The 24402-nt window shown below is 37.4% G+C and overlaps 1 protein-coding gene across 2 annotated transcripts in view; it reads left to right on the plus strand.

Moving 5' to 3' along the window:
• Positions 1-5634, plus strand: part of HSPA4L (heat shock protein family A (Hsp70) member 4 like) — a 53862-nt gene extending 48228 nt beyond the window's left edge. For both annotated transcript variants that reach the window (XM_054485064.2, XM_054485065.2), the window contains exons 19-20: positions 2268-2429; positions 4311-5634. In XM_054485064.2, the coding sequence (XP_054341039.1) occupies positions 2268-2429; positions 4311-4502 (354 nt within the window). In that variant the 3' untranslated portion in view covers positions 4503-5634. The remainder of the gene's footprint in view (positions 1-2267; positions 2430-4310) is intronic.
• The last annotated feature ends 18768 nt before the right edge of the window (positions 5635-24402 follow it).

The raw sequence follows: 24402 nt of genomic DNA on the forward strand, positions 1-24402 counted from the left end.
TATGAATTTTAAGTACTTTTTGTGGATTATCTCACCAGGATATATCCTATACAAAGTTAATGTTATTATCTTTATTTTACAACTAAGAAAACAGAAATACTTAAACAACTTATTGAGGTTTACCCAAGTAGTTAATGATGGAATCAATATTCAAACCTAACCAGTCTGACATCAATATACAAATTCTCAGCAACTATACTGCTTTCCACTACACAAAATGGAAAAGAGTTACTTATTTTAGAAATAAGAGATTTTTTAGTTTTGTGAAACAAAAGCTGCAGTCCAGCAAACCTAAAGGAAAAATTGAGATATTGATTGTAAATATGCCGGCTAATATCAGTGTTCAAATTGTTCTTATAGGCACAGATAGAATGTAAGGATAATGAAAAAGTAAGAAGGAAGAAACAACCCAATGAAAACACCAAGAATATTTTAAATCTGGTATAATTACTAGTGTCACAGTGCTCCCCAGGCTTTAGCTATCTTCTTCAATATGCAGATTTAAGATATTATCCCACACAAGGCAAGACTTCACTTTTGCTCGAACATTTGAGTTTTTATTATGTGCTAGGCTATTTTCTAGATGACTGAGCTATATTGTCAAACAAAACATTGAATTTGTTTTTAATATGCTTCAATAGTGAAAAGTGGACAATAAATTATTGTAAGTTATGTCAGATAGTAATAAAAAGCTGCAGAAAAAGTATAGGACTGCCAGGGTTGGAAGAGGTTTGTCAGAAAGGTGTACTAATAAGGTGATATACATGTTAGGAGAGAAATGAAGTGAAAACTCAAAGATGTGTGATAACTGGAAGAGAAATGCTCTAGACAAAGAATAGCAGTTGCAAAACACCAAGGGGAGAACATGTTAGGGGAACAGCAAGGTCACTGTGGTTGAAAACAGGGGTAAGTGTAGCAGTTGCCAGATCATAAATGGGTCTAGTTGGCCCTTGTAAAAGTTTGGGTTTCACTCTGAGATAGGAAGCTGTTGGAGGTTTTTGAGCACAGCAGTAATAACATTTGGCCTTTTTTTTAAGGATCTGGAGGCAGAGAGACGGAATAAGACATTATTAGAATAATACAGCAAGAAATGAGGGAGGCTTGAACCCAGATGGTAGGGTTGGGGAGCCAAGAAGTGGTTAGATTTTTGCATTTATTTTGAAGGTAGACGCTTTTAAGATTTCCTGATAGATTTGATGTAAATCTATCACAAAGAAGTTGAAAGTTACTCCAAGGATTTTGACCGGAAAGAATGAAGTTTCCATTTGCTGAGATGAGGAAAACTGGGAAGAGTAGGTGGGGACATAATCAGGTGTTTGAAACATAAGCATTTCAAACTTTACAAATAGAAAGTCAAAGTTGGATATAGAGTTGAGAATTAAGGGAAGAGGTTCAGGCTAGAGATTTTTTTTTTAAAGCATGTGGGTAGAGAGATGAATGAGGATGAACTGGCAAAAGAAACTTTAAAAGTGATCCATGACATAGGAAGAAATTCAAGAAAATGTGGCGACCTAGAAACTGAGTCAGATGATTGATGCATAACTTGTAATAAAAGCAGAAAGAGGATTTGGGTATCCTAGGAAGCTTTATGGGTGTTTTGTTTGTTTGGGTTTTTTTTTTCTTCGTATATATAGCTTTATGGTTTTAAAAATGGCATCACCATCTTCCCACTTCTTTGACTTTGGAGTGTTCTTACATTCTCTTTCCCTTTATCTTCTGTGTCCAAACTGTAATCCATCAGGAGATTCTCTTTCTATATGTTCATTGCCATTTCTTTGTGATTCTGTCACTACTAATCTAAACCATGACTACTTGGTTGTGTATTACATGTGACAGCTGCAGTTTCTCTTTTTCAGGAAGAATTTTATCATTTTTCTAATCAAGAATTTAATATGCTTTTCTGTTATATATTCATAATTTTGTGTCTAGTTTGCTATATGCCTTGTTCACCTTATTTCTCCTTTACAAATTCCATTTCCTTGCAACTTCTTCCTTGGCTAAGTGCTTTCTCCATGAGTATTCCTTAGTAGTCATTCTTTCCCAAACCTGATTTCTTCAGAGAGCCTTTCCTTTTTAAACTCACACTGATCTTATCTTTTATCCCATTCTCTTCAGTTCTGTGTTATTTGTATGGGGTTTCTTCAGATGAGTACATTTGAGGTATACAGTCAATAAGAGTCTAAATTTTTAAAGTAGAAATTACTAATAAACTAGTGCTAGCTGAAAAATCGTTAACATGCAGTCAAGTTTTTTTTTTTTTTAAATAGGATGAAAGATATGATCATCTGGATCCTACTGAAATGGAAAAGGTTGAAAAATATATCAGTGATGCCATGAGTTGGCTGAATAGTAAGATGAATGCACAGAACAAACTAAGTCTCACTCAAGATCCTGTGGTAAAAGTTTCAGAAATAGTAGCAAAGTCAAAGGTAAGAAGTTTATGAAATTGCCTTTTTAATGGTTTCAAGTATTAAAATTTTTAATGAGAGTCATACTTTGGCAAATAATCAACTTGCAGAAGAACTTAGAACAGAAATTTAAGACTAATTTTTTATTTAGTTAAAAAAATTTAAGATTTTAGGTATGGAGTATCCCTTGATTTAATTTGTCATATACCAGGCTGGTTTTTAAACTTCAAGAGTAATACAGAATGAAATAAAAGCAATGTGACAACTTCTGATTAAGTATTTCAGACTTATAGGTTGGATGAGACCTCTAAGTCTTCCTTACAAAATTTTTCAGTATAAGTCTGTCTTTGACCTAGTTTGAAGGGTATAAACTTCCATGGTGAAATCTTATTCCGAGATAAACTTTCCAATTTAAAAAACACTGCTAATGAAAATGTTGGCCAGGCGTGGTGGCTCACGTCTGTAATCCCAGCACTTTGTGGGGGTTGAGATAGGCAGACTGCTTGAACCCAGGAGTTTGAGACCAGCATAAACAACATGGCGAAACCCCATCTCTACAAAAAATACAAAAATTAGCTGGGCGTGGTAGCGCATATCTGTAGTCCCAGCTACTCAGGAGGCTGAGGCAGGAGGCTCCCTTGAGCCCAGGAATTTGAGGCAGCAGTGAGCTACAGTCGTGCCACTGCACTCCAGGCTGGACGACAGAGCAAGACCTTGTCTATTAAAAAAAAAAAAAAAAGGAAGCAATCTAAATACCTATCAGTAGGAAACTAGATCAATAAGTTGATGCATCCATACAACACTATGCAGCCATTAAACATAGCATTTTACATATAGAGATATCTGTTTAGATATAAAGATGTATACAGTATATTGCCAAGTTAAATTACAGAACCTAAATAAAATGTATTCATTTGTACAAATATGTGTGCTCATAGATTTGTTTATATGTATGTGTATGCCTGAACATACATCTAGAAGGATATTCACCAAAAGGTTAATATTGTTAATTTGTAGGAGATGGAATTTCAGGGGATTTTTAAAATAACATTCAGTATGTTTTGGGATATGTGATTTTTTCTTTTTTTTAACAAAAGCTGGTGTTTTTTATAATGAAGTAAATAATAACAATATTTTTATTCTAACAAAGTTTTGCCAATAAGCTATAATATATATTTTACTCCTAATGAGATGAGATGTGGAGTGTGACAAGAGCAGTTTGCAACTAAAACATTCCCCCTAAGATGTTAATCCCTGTATTTCCGTCCCTACCCCAATCTTTGTGACATTGATCTTCAAAGGTTTTTAAATTTGAGTAGTGTTTGTATAGTGGTCTTCTGTTTGTTTGTAAAAAGCAAGGAAATTGAAGAACATTGTTTCATTTAAATTATTAAGTTCCAATTTACTTTCATGGCACTTTTTCCTTCAGAAGAGGCTACTCAGCTATTTTCAAAAAAAAAAAAATGTTGTTTGTGTATGTATTTGTATGATTCCATTTATCAGAATTGTTTTCATATAAATGTTGAAAATTTTCAATTTATGAAATAGGTGTTATTTGATGTAATTCTCCATAGCAAAGCATTACACATAATTTAAAGGAAGAATTAAAAATTATTCCTGCCAAAGTAAACTGTATTTGAATTATTATAAAGAAACAAGCTTTAGAAAGGTTAAGTAGAAAAAATAATTGTTTAAGATTCAATAATTTTTGACTGCCACAGATATATACTAACAAACAAGGTAAATCATGAGGCATTTGAAGAAAACAGTTGGCTATCTAGCTGAGCAAATTCAGAAAGGGGGAATTATGTGAAAATTTAGAAAGTTAATGTGGAATTTAGAAAGTTAATGGTAACTTGTTATGTAATCGTTTTAATATAATCAATTTCTTCATGTCTTTAGGAACTGGATAATTTCTGTAACCCCATCATTTACAAGCCCAAACCAAAAGTAGAAGTTCCTGAAGACAAAGCAAAAGCTAATAATGAACACAATGGCCCAATGGATGGACCGAGTGGAACCGAAACTAAATCAGATTCAACAAAAGACAACTCACAGCCTACTAAATCCTCTGGAGAGATGGAAGTGGACTAAGTCTTAATTTTACCTTCACATAATTCAAACAGTGCAAGTAACCACAGGGTCCATCTTTTACATCTGGTACACACAACAGATGCTCAGTTGTTCTTAACCACTTTTGTCATTTGTTTTTTGGAGTAGTTTTGAAAAGTGTTTTATATTGAGTGCACTTCTGTTCATTTCCATTGCTGCTTGTATGAAGCTTTAGCCGAATTAGATTTACAAGACAATTTAAGCTTTCCGGATAATTTTATGTCAAACATACAGGATTGATACATAGTTGGCAACACTCTACCTTATTTAAAGCTTCTACTGGGATAAACCTCAATTCCTTTATTCAGGAAAGGATACTTTATTGCACTATTGTTGCAGAAGCATAGATTTAATTGCATCTTTATTTTGAAAAACAAATGAAAATTGATGGGGTTTAAAGCTACAGAGGCACTGACCTTTTTCTAGTTATTGTATTGCTACAATTTAAATATTAAAACAAATAAGAGCTTTCTCAACAAATTAGTCCATCTCATTGATGTACCACAGAAATCCAAAGCTTTGCTGTCATCACATAAATGAACTAAATCTACATGTGAAAGGGAACACACCCAATTTTATGTTAAGGTGAAACCAGCAGTTTGCTTCTTTTATTAGTAATGTGGATTGATGTTTTCTCAGAGTAACTCATTGTCTTTTTCGCTTGAAATTTTTGATCTTGTCCTGAAGACTAGCTGCTGCTAAAACAATGCTAGCCTAAAGATATAGGAGTCTCTGACAAAATGACTTTCATGTTAAGGGGAAATGCTGTTTATCTACTCAGACATGCATCTGTGATGTTCATAGCCTTGTTTCAGTTATAATAGTTGTCTTGTTTTTTTCTTGATTTTGTTAATAATACCTTAACACAGGGTACAAAGAAGTGGCACAGTGTATTGCATTATATACATTTATCATTGATTTACCTAATGTTACCTTGTAGATTAAACACTATTAAGTGGTAATACTTGAAAAGGAGCACTTATACCATAAGTCTTAGGAAATAATGTTTGTAATAAACTTAACTATGTTACATATCAACAGGCAAAAATATAGAATGTTACATAGTGTTGTGTGATTAAATTATAGTTCCTGCTGTTAACATTACCTTTTGAAACCTTGGCTCCAGTTTTGGTGCTTCTTATACAAATTAAATGGGAAAAGGGACTGTAAACTTAGGATGTATTTTAAGGACTTTATCTGTGCTTCATCACCCAACTTGTTCACATTGTTAATTTCTGTCCAGAGACCTGAAACTGTTTAAGTATGGGAACAGACTGAAATGGTGTTTCAACCTACAAGAGACAGAAGCATAGACAAGTGTATGAGCCCTTATGTCCTTAATGCCAATCAACTAGATTGACCTAGGTTAAAATTTCAAAAGGCTCATTTTCTCCCAAAGCTAAATCTTTATATTAGGAACAATTAAATATTGACTTAAGTTGTAAAAATTGAGAGTATAATATCTTTAGGGATAGTCATTATTTCTCACAACTAGTTCTCTACGAGAGATTTTGTTTCTACAATGTAGTCGGCACTTAATGGAGAGTATGGAGTAGTGCATTTTGCAGGGATTTTTATTCCGTCTTTTGAGGGGAAGAATCTCTTTTTTAAATTAAAAAATCATATAAAAATATATTTTTTAAACTCTCCTAGTCTTTAAACTTTCTCTTAATTCTCTTAAAATGAAATAGGTATATCCAATAGGTGATGAAATACATTTTTTAAAAACATAGATGCTTTTTATTTGTATGTTGAATGTACAGATTCATTTCAAGAAAAGCATGAAGATAATGAAAGCAAATATGTAACAATACAAGTAGGGACTTTAGAGCTTTTATTTGAGTTAAAACATCCACTCACTTGGTTAGGAGCTATGCCTCAGAAACTTCCTGGGAGTAAATATGGGAACAACTTTTCTATTAATACATCTAAATTTTCTAGTATATCCTGACATTTTCCATTCCTGCTCTGAAGTCACTTTTAGTTTTGTGTTTTAGTCAGATAGTACCACTAATTTTTGTAGTTATATAACACTTCATTTAATAACTTAAATACATCGAAATATATATATACTTTTTCTACCCAATTATTCAACTTAAAAGATAATTTCAAAAGTGATTTAGCCTTATAATGTATTTATTTATTTAATTCATTAATGAAAGAGAGCGCTCTCTTTAATACAGCTTTGGGTAGACAGTCTAATTCAGTCCAATTTTAATCTACATTAAAATATGCGATGCTAGACAAAGATTTTCAAAATAAAAAGCTATTATTTCAGAAATTATTTTTAAAGATGCATAGTAAAACAGTGTTTTCCTATGGTAAGCAAATAAGAATGAAGTTTGTAGGGAATATTTGGAATGATTAATATAAATTAGTATACTTTGGCTCTGTGGAAAATATAAATTGTGGTTTTAGAAACCATCTCTTGATAGCCAGTTGTACTGTGATTATAAAAAACAATTGTTAAATAATATAACGGAAGTTTGTGATGTTTTAATTCCTTAGCAGTAATGTAAAATCATTAAGTTTTGGCCAGGCGCTGTGGCTTACGCCTGTAATCCTAGCACTTTGGGAGGCCAAGGCAGGCAGATCACCTGAGGTCAGGAGTTCAAGACCAGCCTGGCCAACATGGTGAAGCCCTGTCTCTACTAAAAATACAAAAAAGTAGCCGGGCGTGATGGCATGTCCCTGTAATCTCAGCTACCCGGGAGGCTCAGGCAGGAGAATCACTGGAACCCAGGAGGCAGAGGCTGCCATTAGCTGAGATCGTGCCACTGCACTCCAGGCTGGGCAACAGAACAAGACTCCGTCTCAAAAAAAACAAAAAATCTTCCAAAAAACTAGAAAGAGTACAGCAAAGAATTTGGCTATTGAAATAACAGATAAACTTGATTTTGAAAAGGATAAGAAGGCTGGGCACAGTGACTCACACCTGTAATCCTAGCACTTTGGGAGGCTGAGAAGGGAGGCTCACTTGAACCCAGGAGTTCAAGACCAGCCTGAGCAACATAGTGAGACCCTGTCTCTAGAAAAAATAAAAACTTAGCAAGGCATGGTGGTGCACACCTGTAGTCCTAGCTACTCAGGAGGCTGAGGTGGAGGATCACTTAAGCCTGGGAGGTCAAGGCTGCAATGAGCCATGATCATACCACTGCACTCCAGCCTGGGCAACAGAGTGAGGCCCTGTCTCAAATACATAAAAGGCAGTGGCCCACGCCTGTAATCCCAGCACTTTGGGAGGCCGAGGCGGGCAGATCATGAGGTCAGGAGATCAAGACCATCCTGGCTAACATGGTGAAACCCCATCTCTTCTAAAAAATACAAAAGAATTAGCCAGGCGTGGTGGCGGGCACCTGTAGTCCCAGCTACTCAGGAGGCTGAGGCAGGAGAATGGTGTGAACCCAGGAGGCGGAGGCTGCAGTGAGCCGAGATCACACCACTGCAGTCCAGCCTGGGCAACAGAGCAAGACTCCATCTCAAAAACAAAACAAAACAAAAACATAAAAGGAAAACAAGACATTTACTAAGAGGAGCTAAAGGAAAGAATTAATGGTTTCTTATACTCTTTTTTTTTTTTGGAGGAGGGTGTCAATTTTTAGTATATTAAGAGCTAAAAGAAGTAAAGTTTTCTTAGACTTTTTTTGGGAGGGGGGTGTCAATTTTTAGTATATTTGTGATTAATTCCATGATAGAAGTCTTTAAAGAGAATTTTGGGGCTCAATAATTTAACATAATGTCAGTGTTAAAGCACTTAATCCAAATTAGCCCATCTTTAACTGTTTTGAAAAATCCATATTTATTAAAGGTAGTAGACATTTGAATATAGTAATCAAATTAACTGATTTTGCTTTCACCCTAAATACATACAACCATTCCTCCACTTTCATAAATTTGACAAATAATAAGCCTCTCCCATTAGGATTTTCTGTTTTATAGTAAATAGTTGGTATTTGGTAGTCCACAATTAAAGTCATTGCATTAATTTTACAAATTATAGATTTAGAAATGATTCTTAAGTTATTGGTAAAATATAACTTTCTCAGTTTTTAAAAGTTTACAAAAAAAATTGTTTTGAGACAGAGTACGGCTTTGTTACCCAGGCTGGATTGCAATGGGGTGATCTAGGCTCACTGCAGCCTCCACCACCTGAGTTCAAGCGATTTTTCTGCCTCAACCTCCTGAGTAGCTGGGACTACAGGTGCATGACACCACACCCAGCTAATTTTTGTATTTTTATAGAGACGGAGTTTCGCCATGTTGGCCAGGCTGGTCTTGAACTCTTGAACTCCTGACCTCAGGTAATCCACCCACCTCAGACTCCCAAAGTGCTGGGATTACAGGCGTGAGCCACCATACCCGGCCAAAAATTTTTGCTTTTAAAGTTAATGTTATTTTGTGGTTAAACTTCTAAAGTTTTGAACTGTAAGCAGAATTTTGTTTTGTGATATTTTATTGTATAAACTGTTAATGAGAGGCACAGCTAATTGTACATATCAACATACATTTAAAATCTAGTAACACTGGTTAAATAGCCCTTGATGACTCTTCATGTGGCATGAGAGGGATATGCTTATAAAGCTTAATTCTGATATTTTCCTCTTACTACCTACAGTATGTTTTGCAAAAATCAGTCCACTTAGCAAACTAATCTTTGTAAAGCAGTCAGTTTCAGAAGATACTTTTTATCAAAAAAGATGGCAGGTTTAACATTATACCTTTTGGGTTTTGCCCAACATTTGATTTAATCTAAAGCAAGAATATAAAATAATTTTAAGAAGCATATAATTTCTTTTGATAAAAAGTAACAAAAATTTAATGCAGATCAAAGACCAAGGCTTTTAACCAAAACAAGCAAAAAGAAACTTTAGCTGTTTAACTATCACCTCTCTAATTTAAAATGCATGAAAATTAATACTTTGTTTTTGTTTTTTTTTTGGAAACAGTCTCACACTGTCACCCAGGCTGGAGGGCACGATCTCTGCTCACTGCAACCTCCACCTCCTGGGCTCAAGCCTCAAGCAGTTCTCCTGCCTCAGCCTCCCAAGTAGCTGGGATTACAGGCACTCACCACCACACCCAGCTAATTTTTGTATTTTTAGTAGATGGGGTTTCATCATGTTGGCCAGGCTGGTTTTGAACTCCTGACTTCAAATGATCCACCCATATCCACCTCCCAGAGTGCTGAGATTACAGGCATGAGCCACCGCACCCGACCAATGTTCTTTTATATACTCATGTTTTCTAACAAAACAGCTTTGGATTTATAATGCTGCCAGATGTCATTACAATTTTTTTTCTAAATTCAAAGGTAATTATTCTATACAATAAAAGGGCACCTGGAATTTTCAGAACATTAAAAAACTGAAACCGCTTAGAAGAAAAGAAGAAACCTAAATGTCTATGGAGGTGATCAGTGTTAAGTGGGTGATGGCTCTTTCATCTTCCTTATCCCTAAGGATACTTCTAACATATTGTTAGAGTAAGTATTAAAAGAAAAAGAAGGTTTGCTGAAAAAGATTACTAAATGACTTGGAGCTCTCCAGTCAAAGAAACAAAGCTAATTGAAATAATGTACATTTGGTTCGGTCTGTCAGGCAAGTAAAAATCCATAACAAAAAAAATTAATAGTATGCTCTTTGCTTTGGAATCTCTAATTTACTGTCATGCCCTAAGTCACAGGATGATTATTAGGGAAATGTCATTGACACCTGAAAATTACCTATCCTGTAAAGAGAATGGTGAAATTCAACATGTTTTAAATAATTTAATTGCATTATAGCATATAAACTATAAATGAAAATGATCTTTGTCTTTCCTTTGTCTTGCTTTATTTATCCTCTTATCCAATTCTAGACTCTTAAATAATCACTGTATTTTTCTCAAGTATTTGTTATTTTTTATTATCCTTTAGATATTTTTGTTCATGGCTTTTTAAAAATAGTTTTACTGATAATCCAATCACTTGGATAGTTAATTTTATTACTTTTTGTTTCCTTTTTAATACTTATTCTTCCTGTTAAGGGTTTTTTGGCTATAAATTCGTACTTGATAAGCCATGTTATTTCTTTGTGTAATTTAATAGTAGCATTCTGGAGTAGATTTTTTTTTGTATTCTGGCCTTGGAATACTTTAATTCTGGACCAAAAGAGGTCAGTTTTGTGAGTATTGCCTATTAAGTAAACAACATCCCTCATTTTTAATCCAAATATCAATTTTACAGAATAACAAGGGTCAGAAATTCAAAATAGCTGTTAGACACCTTTGATTCTTTGCTGCTCTCTGGTTATGTATGTGTGTTGTGCATCTTCCTTGTTGTTTTAGAGTTTCCTAAATTTTTTGCTTCTGGGGACTTAAGTATTTTAAAATGTTCTTAAAATTATATGACTCTACCCAGAATGTAGATGTCAAAATGTAATTAGAGGCCCCGTGCAGTGGCTCACGCCTGTAATCCTAGCACTTTGGGAGGCCGAGGCAGGTGGATTGCCTGAGCTCAGGAGTTCAAGACCAGCCTGGGCAACATGGCGAAACCCCGTCTCTACTAAAAATACAAAAAATTAGCTGGGTGTGGTGGTGCGTGCCTGTAGTCCCAGCTACTCGGGAGGCTGAGGAAGGAGATATCGCTTGAACCCTGACGAAACCCCATTTCTAAAATAGAAAAACTTAGCCGGGTGTAGTGGTGTGTGCCTATAGTCCCAGCTACTCGGGAGACTGAGGCAAGAAAATTGCTTGAACCTGGGAGGTGGAGGTTGCAGTGAGCTGAGATCCTGCCACTGCACTCCAACCTGGGGTAACAGAGCGAGACTCTGTCTCAAAAAAAAAAAGAAAAAAAAAATTTAATTAGAAATGGAAATCTAGGTAAAGGAAGCTTTAAAGTGTTGCATTTTTTCCCTGAAATAAACTTTTATGATTTAATGTCTTGGAAAAAGACTCACATTAAAAGTGGTTTTTATATTTGGTAGGATAAAGCCATTGTTATTTAATACCACAGCAAATAGAAGCAATTTTTAATGAGGGTACTGAATTGTTTAGTATTCCTAATATGGCATCCAGGTCATCTTTTCTTTTCTCCATTATTAAAATAACTGGACACTTTGGGAGGCCAAGCTGGGCAGATCACCTGAGGTCAGGTGTTTGAGACGAGCCTGGCCAACATGGTGAAACCCCATCTCTACTAAAAAAAAAAGACAAAAATTAGCGGGGGCATGGTGACATGCACCTGTAATCCCAGCTACTCGGGAGGCTGAGGCAGGAGAATAGCTTGAACCTGGGAGGCAGAGGTTGTGGTGAGCCAAGATCGTGCCACTGCACTCCAGCCTGGGTGACAAAGCAAGACTCCATCTCAAGAAAAAATAAGTAAATAATAATTTGTGTATGTAATGACTGACTCTAGTCATTATGGAAAATAACTTTTGGCAGTTTAGTTCCTACTTGTTAACAATTCCTCGTTTTAAGAGAGGTACTACATTTGATTTCTCAATTTCCCAGTTTGTTTTCAATACAAACAGCAACCACTGAAATGCAGAAAATGGTAATCAAGTGTGATGTTTCTATAAAAATAATTGAGATTCACATGTAATAGACCCTTTAGCTTTAATGAGCAGACATGAGAATGGTTTATGATCTTAAGTTGGTAACACAGGAATATATATTTGTCAATTTTAGTTCACAAACGTATCCATAAGAATGTTTACACATGGCAGTATCAAAGCATATAAAATATTTTCTATGTATGTAAATTTCATCTTTATGCTAGTGAACGAAGTAGCAATAAATGTAGTTCATTTTTGGATGGCAGTACACATTGTTAACAATCGTGTAATTATAATAAATATGTCTACCTACTCCTTGAACCATGAATTTTGCACATCTGAGGTTTAATTTTCACCTATTGAACTTTATTGATTTGATGATGGTCTGTGGACAGATCATCAAGTTCATTTACAAAAATTTACTTGGCAATGAGGGTTTTTAAGTAACCAGGCAAATTTTTCAAACCTTCAGATACTATTGATTCTGAAAACTAAAACAGTACTTTGCTAATGTTGGAAGTATTGTTAGAGAAGAACCCAGGAATAAATGAATTTTAAGACTTTAGAAATTCTCAACAGGCAAACAGAAGCTTCCTGCCCCAGTGATTCTGATAATAGCTCCTCAGTTTTGAGAATTGCTGTTCCTGATAAAAATGTGTCAAATAGCTTAGCATGTTGGGATAAGAAAATGGTTGAGGTCCCCGGTCTAGACTGGAGCATTTGGTGCTTAATTTTTTTGTGGTTGGACAACTTGGGAAATTTGAAGGATTTGGATCCTTAATCCAGAAAAGTGTTTATACGCCTATGCACTTTAAACAAATGTGAATAAAGTCTAGAAGGCGGAATAACTGGCAGTTCATTCCCATTTTGCTAACTCCTCAGTTTGGAAGAATAAGAGTTTTGCTGTAAATCAAAACCCTGTTCCTAGTGATTAATGAGGTAAGAGTTGTAACCTTTCAGAGGTGATTGTCTGATTGTAAGTACCCAATATTTTACCCACAAAATTTTATCATTTTAAAAGGTAAGGAAATAGGTTCAAGAGAGTTCAGACATCCTGCAATTGCCAGAAGGCAGTATGAAACCAGTTGTGTCCAGCTGTAGTGATAAAGCAGTATAAACCTGAAAGTATTTGTGTATTAGGCAAAAATCAGGTTAAATTTAGATAAATAAGAAAAAACATGTAATAAAATGAACCCTGTTAAAGGCAACAGAGAAGCAAAGAAGAAAATCACAAAATAACAAATCCAAATATCTAAGTAGTTACAATAAGTACCATAAATTTGCAAGTTTAAAGACCACATGTGGGCCGGGCATGGGGTGCGGTGGCTTACGCCTGTAATCCCAGCACTTTGGTGGGGAGCGGTGACTCACGCCTGTAATCCCAGCACTTTGGGAGGCCAAGGCGGGCAGATCACAAGGTCAGGAGTTCGAGACCAGCCTGGCCAATATGGTAAAAGCCCGTCTCTACTAAAAAAATACAAAAAAAAATTAGCCGGGCCTGGTGACGTGTGGCTGTAGTCCCAGCTACTCGGAAGGCTGAGGCAGGAGAATCACAAAAAAAAAAAAAAAAAAAAAATGGTTTACAGAGACTTCTTAATAATGTAATAGTTAAAAATAGATTGGAAAAGATATACTAAAAATCTATCAAAAGAGAAGTGACAATCAGATAAAAAAACTGATTTTGCTTTGGAATTACCTCAAAATTGATTTTAAGGTAAAATAATAAAGGGAGTGTTGGAATAAAGAGTAAGCTTTTAACAATGATAAATGGAGCAATTCACCAGGATTATAACTCTGAAACAGCCTCAAAATATATGAAGCAATTCACAATGAGAAGCTGAAACCCATAAGAATAGTAATAGGCCATGTGTGGTGTCTCATGTCTGTAATCCCAGCACTTTGGGAGGCTAAAGCAGGCACATCATTTGAGCCCAGGAGTTTGAGACCAGCCTGGGCAACATGGTGAAACCCTGTCACAAAAAAATCTAAAAATTAGCCGGGCGTGGTGAATACGTATATAAAAGAATGGAGCAAAATTTAAAAGCTGGATCTAATGAACTTATATAATAAACTGTCACTGGACTATTAGGTAAAACTTTTCCAAGTACACATGGAATAATATATTTATAAAAATTCATTATAGTAGACCACAAAGCAAAACTTAATACTGAAGACCATAATAGTTTTTCAGACAAGAGAAATCACCTTATGAGACAAGATTAGAAATCACCTATGAAATAGAGATGGTGACTGTAGTTAACAGTGTATACATTTGCTTTACAATGTATTTCAAAGTAACTAGAAGAAAGAACTGGTCATGTACCCAACACAAATGATAAATACTCGAGGTGATGGATACCCTAAATATCCTGACTTTACCATTACACGTTCTATGCATGTAACAAAATACCACATATATACCCCACTAATATGTACAAATATCAGTTTTTAGATGTTTTTAATTTTAAAAAAATATGTAGATACTCCAAGACATGCCAAATGTCCATATGCTTGAATTGAAAGAATTAACTTCTAGAAATGTGAAATCATGTTGAAAATTAGAAAATACTTCAAATGACAGTGAATATTAAGTTACTTTAGCAACTGTACCCCTTAAACTCCAACTGCTTTTTAATATACTCTATTTTTCCCATTGCATCTATCCCTATATATGTATGTGTGCATGTATGTATACATGTTAACTGTAAAATGTATCTTCCCACTCCATAAGGGCAGCAATTTTTATCTTTTCCATACAACTACAAGGATGCCTGGCACATAGTAAGAGATCAACAATTTTTAAATAAATGGAAGCTGCATGTAAGACTTGGTAGGATGCAACTAAAGTGTTAGTTTATATGCTTTAATGCATATACTGAAAATGATTATTTAATGACATGCTCATCCAAGTAGAGATGGACAACAAAATAAACCAAAAGAACTTGGAAGGAATTAATGGCATAAATTGATAATGGAATTTTCCCAAGATGGTGTGCCTCAGCCACTTGGAAATAGCAAAATAATGCATAAAGATCCACTCTGTGAGAAAAAAAAAAAACACAGAAATTCACGGGAATAGCAAAAGACACCCCAGATCCCGAGGAGGAGGAGGTGGACAAGTGGCCCCCATGATAGTCTCTGGCTGATAAAAGTGACACTCCAGTACGTGAGGGGGCAGAGAGCCAGTTTCCGTGACTCATCTTTCCACCAGGGATCCGTGCAATCCAGGCCAAGGGAGAATAACTTGTTTGTCTCAAACCCCGGAGATAACTTGGAGAGAGGCTAAGAGACAGAGAGACACTAGGAAAAGCTGCAGCCGTTTTCCCGGACTTGGGACTGAGATGAGGACGCAATCTTTAACCCTGGCTTACACAAAGTCAGTCACTGGTTACCTGGCAGCAGGAGCCACTGCAGGCATTTTAGTCTCTGGCTGGGGATTAGAGCACACACTCTGAGCAGGAAATGGCCCACACAGCCAGAACTGAGCAGTGAGTGTGGCAAGTGCCCCAGCACTAGGCGTTGGAATTGGGTTCCCTACCACCGCAGGACTGGAGGACTATAGCGGCAGGAGAGTTGCTGAAGCTGAGGTTTATCCTGGGTGGTGAAACTTGAAACCAGAGACAGCCTTGCAAGCTAGAATCAGTCTGCAAGTGTCTGGGTACCCTATCCTGCTCCCTTGGTCAGTCGGAAGAGTGCCCCACCAGTTACAAGGAGTGGGAGGTGGACCCCACTCTGTCTTGCCTGGACTGGGAGCAATGGGTCAAATTCCTCTTTCCTTGCAAAGACATCAGTGTCAGGGGTGCATTCTCTGTGGTACACTCATAGTCCAACTCATTCAGAGTAACTTTAGCAGCCCAAGCCACATTTCCCTTCCTGTGCAGAGATCTTGGTGCAGTGGCACTCTCTCCACTCCAAACCCAGGCATATTCCCAGGCATTTGGAGCACCCACATTCCTTGATTAGCAGCCTGAGCTGCTCCTCCCTTTTCCTGGAAAGACCTTATTGCACCAGCAGTACCTCCACTCCTTGCCAGGGTACACATTTTCAGTCATTCAGAGAACACATTAGCCTGGATTAGGAGACAGAGCTGCCCCTCCCTTACTGTGTAGAGAACTTGGTGCAGCGGGGCCCTCTTCGCCCCCACACCCAGGCATATCTTCAGGAATCTGGAGCACTGGCTCATCTGGATTAGCAGCCTGAGCTGCCCATTCCTTTCCCTGCAAATATTTTGTTGTAGCAGCAGTTGTTCACTCTTCACCAGTGGACACATTTCCAGGCCATCGGGCATGTGCTCACCTAGATTAGGAGACTGAGGTGCCCCTCCCTTCCTGTGCACAGATCTTGATACAGTGGTGCACTCTCTGCTCCATACCCAGATGTAACTCCAGACTTTCAGTGCACCTGCCCCCTAGAATAAGAGTTTAAGCCACCTTCCCATTCCGCACACAAAGAACTTGGTGCAACAGCACTCCCTCTGCTCTACTCCCAGATGTAACTCCAAGCATTTGGCACACCTACTCCCATGGATTAGGAGTTTGAGTCACCCCTGCTTTCCCTCTTGTGGTAGCAGTTTCTCTGCTCCTGCCCTGGGCTTATCTATATCTGGTTTTGTTACCAGTGGGAGGTGATACTGGCAACAAATCCATGCAGGTCTGCAGCAACTTCAATTCTTGCATCCTCAGAAGAAAGTATTTGACTGACGGGCATAAAGCAGAAAAGGAGACCAAGGCAAGTTCCAGAGCAGGAGTGGAAATTTATTTAGAAAGGCTTTAGAACATGAAGGAAAGGAAAGTTCACTTGGAAGAGACCCAAGTTGGCACCTGAAGGTCAAGTGTGACATTTAACTGTGATCCTACTTTATAGGCTCACCTCTTTCCCATGACTCTTCCCTTAGAATGGGCTGCTTGCATGTGCAGCGCCCTCCTTTTGCTTGGGAGGTGAACACATGCAGTGTGTTTCAGAAGTTGTATGTATGCCCATCTGAGGCTTTCTTCCTTTTTCCAGTGGAGTGCCCCTTGAACATCCTACTCTGCCATTTTATCTCTTAATATGCATGCCCTTCTGCTTCTCCCTGGCATCTGCATTCAGTTAACACTTTAGTGCAACAGGTGTGGACCATCAGGAAATGGCCTCTCCCTGGCACCAGCTGCCAACATATCACTTTTAGATAGGCAATGCAATAATTGCCAAACCATCACCCAGCATTCCTAGTGAGTTTGCAGGAGATCCCTTTCCTGCCCCACTCATGCCTGTTTAACTACCTGTAACTGCTTGAGGCACACCTGCTTCCCCGAATTAGGAGGTTGAGCTACCCCTCCCATCCCCTGCAATGTCTTTGTTGCAGCAGCAGTTTCTCAGCTCCTTGCTGGGACATATTTCTAGGCATTTGGCTCACCCATTCACCTGGATTAGGAGCCTGAGCCATCCCACCCCTTCAGGTGCACAGATCTTGGTTGCAGTCATGTTCTAACCACTCACTGCTTGGTCATATCTTCAGGCATTTGGAGCACCCACTCCTAGATTAGGAGGTTAGACTGCCCCTCTTTCCCATGCAGAGAACTTGGGTCAGTGGAGATCCACCCACTGGAAACCCCCCACCCACTTGGAGCTGGTGCCTGTTGCTGCCATTGGAGAATCTGTAGGCAGGCCTGCCCAGTCTAGTCCCACCCATCTTTCCCCTTCTCCAGGTCTTATCAGGGAGCTCAGACCACTGTACATTCCATAGCTCATGCCTGAGGCAACAGAGGGTTTCTCCCAGTAAAGAAGGATCAAGTATATACCCATCTGCATCAGCCACAACTGACTCTTACCATAAGCATCACCTACTGGCCTGGAGGTTAAATGGAACAACACAATAGGAAATCTGCTGACACAAGCATGCAACTCTGGAGAATAAGATAAGCTTCCTAACACCTCCTCCACCCCAGCCACACAGGAGCCAATGAGCCTGCTCATATGCCCAGTACCTTGCTGCTACAGTGTTTGGAAAAGCCACCATACAAAAACTATCTATAACCAGGCAACTTAGACTCTGCCACCAAAAGCACCCAGAACCAAAACCAAAGCACCCTACACAAAATACATTATAGACATCCCTTCAAAGGAGAAACAAATCCTGTCCAAATGAAAGCAAGTTAAAAAAATATAAGGAGAGATAGCTTATCCAGTGAGAAAGAACCAGAGAAACAACACTGAAAGTAATTTAAAAAAAAAAAAAAAAAAGACCGAAACAACACCCTCAAAGGATTATGCTAACTCTCCAGCAACAGATCTCAACCAAAATGAACTCTTTGAAATACTAGATAAAGAACTCAAAATACTCCAGCCTAGTGTGACACAGCAAGACCCTGTCTCAAAAAAAAAAAAAAAAAAAAAAAAAAATCGAAGTAGATTTTTACAGAAGCTCAATGAGATTCAAGAGAAAGCTGAAAACCAACACAAAGAAATCAGAAAAACAATTCAGGATATGAAAGCTGAGACATCATTTTAAAAACCCAAACAGAACTTTAGGAAATGAGAAATTAATTGAAGAAATTACAAAATACAGTTGAAATCTTTAACAACAGTCTAGACCAAGTGGAAGAATTTGACAGCTGAAAGACAGTCCCTTCTAATTAGACCAAACAGACAAAAATTTAAAAGAATTTTAAAAAATAAGGCCTTCAAGAAATATAAGTCATAGATATTCCAGAAAAAAAAAAAAGAAAAAGTAAAAAGTATGGAAAACCTATTTGAGAAAATAATTAAAGAAAACTTCCCTAGCCATGGGAGACATTTAGACATCCAGATATAAGACACTCAGAGAACTCCTGGAAGATACATTGCCAGAAGAACTTCACCAAGGCATACAGTCATCAGACTATCCAAAGTTAACAAGAAGTTAAAAATTCTAAGACTGGCAAGAGAGAAAAGTCTAATCACCTATAAGGAAAATTCCATCATACTGATAGCAGATTTGTCAGCTGAAACCCTACAAGCCAGAAGAGACTGGGGGGCCTATTTTTAGCCTCCTTAAAGAAAAAAAAAAAAATGCTAGCCAAGTATTTTATATCCTACCAAACCAAGTTTTATAAGTGAAGGAGAAATAGTCTTTCCCAGACAAACAAATGCAAAGGAAATTTGTCATCAGTAGACCAGTCCTGCAAATAATGCTCAAAGAAGTTCTAAACATGGAAACAAAAGGGCAATATGCACCACCACAAAAGAACACGTAAGTACAAAACTCACAGATCCTATAAAGCAGTTACATAATTGAAACTCCATGGCAACTAGCTAACAACACTATAACAGAAGAAAACCTCACATATCAGTATTAACTTGGAATGTAAATGGAGTAAACATTCCACTGAAAAGATGCAAACGCAAGCAGAAATAGCCATTCTCATATTAGAAAAAACAGACTTTAATCCAACAAAAGCAAAAACAAAAAAAAAAGACAAAGAAGGGCACTATATAATGCTGAAGTGTTCAAAACAACAAGAACATTTAACCTAATTAAATACATATGCATACAATACAGGAGCCCCCAGCCTCATCAAGCAAATACTACTTGAACTAAGAAAACTATCTGATAGAAATACAATAATAATGGGGGACTTCATCCCACTGACATCACTAGACAAATCATCAAGGCAGAAAATCAGCAAAGAATCTCTGGACTTAAACTGGACTGCAGACCTAATGGACCTAATAGACATTTACAGAACATTCTATCCAACAACTGCAGAATATATATATACTTATCTGCACATGGAACATTTTCCAAAACTGACCATGTGCTTGGCCTTAAAGCAAGTCTCAGAAAAACAAAACAAAACAAAACAAACAGAGATCAAGTATCTTCTTGGACCACAGTGGAATAAAATTAGAAATCAATACAAGCCCAGGCATGGTGGCTCATGCCTGTAATTCCAGCACTTTGGGAGGCCAAGGAGGGGGATAACCTGAGGTCAGGAGTTCAAGACCAGCCTGGCCAACATGGTGAAACTCCGTCTCTACTAAAAATACAAAAAAAATTAGCCCAGTGTGGTGGGAGGTGCCTATAATTCCAGCTACTCAGGAGGCTAAGGCAGAAGAATTGCTTGAACCTGGGAGGTGGAGGTTGCAGTGAACTGAGATCATGCCATTGCACTCCAGCCTGGGTGATAAGAGTGAGACTCCACTGAAAAAAAGAAAAGAAAAGAAGAAGAGAGGGAGAGGGAGAGGGAGAGAGGGAGAGAGGGAGAGGGAGAGAGGGAGAGGGAGAGAGGGAGAGGGAGAGAGGGAGAGGGAGAGAGGGAGAGGGAGAGAGAGAAAGAAAAAGGGAAAGAAAAGAGAAAGAGAAAGAAAGAAAGAGAGAAAAAAGAAAGAAAGAAGAAAGTCAATACCAAAAAGAACTCTAAAAAACCACACAAGTACATGGGAACCAAACAACTTGTTCCTGAATGATCTTTGGACAAACAATGAAATTAAAGCGGAAATCAAAAAAATTTTCAAAACGAATGCAAATAGAGACACAACATACCAACTCTCTAGAATACAGCAAAAGCAGTACTAAGACAGTTTATAGTGTGAAATGCCTACATCTTGATAGAAAGATCTCAAATAAAATTTAATGTTGAACCTCAAGGAACCTGAAAAACAACAACAAACAAAACCCAAAGCTAGCAGAAGAAAATAAATGGCAAATATCAGAGCAGAACTAAATGAGACTGAGACCAAAAAAAGATACAAAGGATCAACAAAACAAAAGTTGGTTCTTTGAAAGGATATGCAAAACTGACAGATGGTTAGCTAGACTAAGAAAAAAAGAGGGAAGATTCAAATTAGTATAGTCAGAAACGATAAAAGTGACATTACAACTGGTACCACAGAAATAGAAAAGATCACCAGAGGGCTGGATGCGGTGGCTCATGCCTGTAATCCTAGCACTATGGGAGGCCAAGGCACATGGATTGCCTGAGCTTAGGAGTTCGAGACCAGCCTGGGCAACATGGCAAAACCCTGTCTCTTAAAAAAAAATACAAAAAAAAAAAAAAAAAGCCAGGCATGGTGATGCATGCCTTTAGTCCCAGCTCCTTGGGGGTCTGGGGCAGGAGGATTACTTGAGCCCAGGAGGCAGAGGTTGCAGTGAGGCAAGATCTCACCACTGCACTCTAGCCTGGGTGACAAAGTGAGACCCTAACTCAAAAAAAAAAAAAAAAAATCACCAGAGACTACTATCAACACCTCTCTGCACACAAAGCAGAAAACCCACAGGAAATGAATAAATTCCTGGCAACATACAACCTTCCAAGATTGAAGCAGGAAGAAATAGACATCCTGAACAAGACCAGTAATGAATAACGAAATTGAATCAGTAATAACAAATCTTCCAACAACAACAACAACAACAATGAAAACCCCAGACTAGACAGATTCACCGCCGAATTTTACTGACTGTACAAAGAGCTGATACTGATCTTGCTGAAACTATTTTGAAAAATCAAGGAAGACGAATTTCTCCCTAACTTATTCTATGAAACCAGTACCACCCTGATAGCAAAATCAGGCAAGGACACAACAGAAAAAGGAAACAATAGGCCAATAGCCCTGAAGAACACAGATGTGAAAATCCTCAATGAAAGAGTAGCAAACAGAATCCAGCTGTAGATCAAAAAAATAATTCATCATGATCAAGTAGGTTTTATTCCAGGAACGCAAGGATGGTTCAATATTTGCAAATCAATAAATGAGATTCACCACATAAACAGAACTAAAAACAAAAACCATATGATCATATCAATAGATGCAGAAAAGGCACTCAATAAAATCCAACATCCCCTTATAAAAAACCCCTCAACACACTAGGCATCAGGGGAACACACCTCAAAATAATAAGAGCCATGTTTTACAAACCCACAGCCAATATCATACTTAACAGGGAAAAGTTGCAAACATTGCCAGGGAAAAGTTGCAAACATTGCCAGGGAAAAGTTGCAAACATTCCCTTTAAGAACTGAACCAGACAAGGATATCCACTATCACCACTGCTATTTAATATAGTACAGGAAATCCTGGACACAGCAATCAAGCAAGAGAAAGAAATAAAAAGACATCAAAATAGGAAAAGAGGAAATCAAATTATCTCTGTTCACTGGCCATGATTACATATCTAGAAAACCCTAAAGATTCCTCCAAAAGACTCCTAGTCTTGATTAACAACTTAAGTAAAGTTTCAGGATACAAAATCAACACGTCAAAATCAGTAACATTTCTACACACTAACAATTTTGAAGCTGAGTGCCAAATCAAGGACACAATCCCATTTACAACAGACACACACACACACAAATACCTCCAAGTACATCTAACCAAGGAGGTGAAAGATCTCTACAAGGAGAACTACAAAACACTAATGAATGAAATCATACATGACACAAATGGAAAAAATCCCATGCTCATGGATTGGAAGAATCAGTATCATTAAAATGACCATAGTGTCCAAAGCAATCTGCAGATTTAATGCAATCTCTATCAAATTACTAACATCATTTTTTCACAAAATTGTAAAAAAAAAAAAAAAAATCCTAAGTTCATATGGGACCAAAAAGAGGGCAAATAGCCAAAGAAATCCTAAGCCAAAAGAACAAAGCCAGAGGCATCACATTGCCTGACTTCAAATTATACTACAAGGCTATAGTAACTAAAATAGCATGGTACTGGTACAAAAATAGACACACAGATCAATGGAACAGAATAGAGGACCCAGAAACAAAGCCACATACCTATAACCAATTGATCTTTGACACAGTCAACACAAATTGATGGAGAAAGGACACCCTATTCAATAAATGGTGCTGGGAAAAATGGCTTGCCATGTGCAAAAGAATGAAACTGGACCCCTATTTCTCACCATATATAAAAATTAAGATGGACTGAAGACTTAAATACAACACCTGAAACAAAAAAAAAATCTTTTTGTTTTTTTATTTCCTGTTTTTTTTGTTTTTTTGAAAACAGAGGTTTTGCTCTTCTTGCCCAAGCTTGAGTGCAATAGTGCGATCTCGACCAACTTCAACCTCCCCCTCCTGAGTTCAAGTGATTCTCCTGCCTCAGCCTCCCAAGTAGCTGGGATTACAGGCATGTGCCACTATGCCTGGCTAATTTGTTGTATTTTTAGTAGGAATCGGGTTTCACCATGTTAGCCAGGCTGGTCTCGAACTCCTGACCTCAGGTCATCCACCTGCCTTGGCCTCCCCAAGTGCTGGGATTACAGGCATGAGCCACCACACCCAACTAAAAAAATCTTAGAAGAAAACCTAGGAGAAAAACATTGGCCTAAACATTCTGGACATTAGCCCAGGCAAAGAATTTATAATGAAGACCTGAAAGCAAATGCAACAAAATTTTTACAAATAGACAAATGAGATTTAATTCAACAAAAGAGCTTCTGCACAGGAAAAGAAATAATCAACAGAGCAGACAGACAACCTACAAAATGGGAGAAAATATTTGTATTATGCCTCCAGCAAAGGACTAATATTCAGAATGTGTAAGGAACTTAAATCAACAAGAAAAAAAATACCATTAAAAAGTGGGCAAAGGACATGAGCAGATACTTCTCAAAAAAGACATACAAGTAACCAACAAACATAAAAAATGCTCAACATCACTAGTCATCAGAGAAATACAAATTAAAACCACAATGAGATACCATCTCATATCAGTCAGAATGGCTATTACTAAAAAGTCAAAACATAACAGATGTTGGAGAGGATGCAGAGAAAAGGAAAGGCTTATACACTATTGATGGGCATAAAATAGTTTAACCTCTATGGAAAACAGCATGGAGATTTCTCAAAGAACTAAAAATAGAACTACCCTTCAACCTAGCAATCCCACTACTGGGTATCTACCCAAAGGAAAGGAAATCATTGTATAAAAAAAAAAAAGACACCTGTACTCACATGTTCATCGTGGCACTATTCACAATAGCAAAGTCAGAGAACTACCGTAAGTGTCAATCAATGATTGACTGGATAAGTAAAATGTGGTATATATACACCATGGAATACTATGCAGCCATAACAAAGAATGAAATCAAGTCCTTTGAAGCAACATAGATGAAGCTGGAAGCCATTATCTTAAGTGAACTAACTAACTCAGAAACAGAAAACCAAATAACACGTTTTCTCACTTACAAGTGGGAGCTAAACATATGAACATAAGGATGTAAATAATAAACACTGGGGACTCCAGAAGGGGAGAGGGTAGGAGACGGGGAGGACTGAAAAATAACCTATTGATATAGGAGCTAAAAGGGAGTTACTTAGGCAGTTAGTAAGGGTAGAAGAGATCTCAGTGGAATTTTCTTTTAATAAAAAAGCAGC

The sequence above is a fragment of the Pongo pygmaeus genome, chromosome 3 (assembly GCF_028885625.2).
Source record: "Pongo pygmaeus isolate AG05252 chromosome 3, NHGRI_mPonPyg2-v2.0_pri, whole genome shotgun sequence".
Lineage (NCBI taxonomy): Eukaryota > Metazoa > Chordata > Mammalia > Primates > Hominidae > Pongo > Pongo pygmaeus.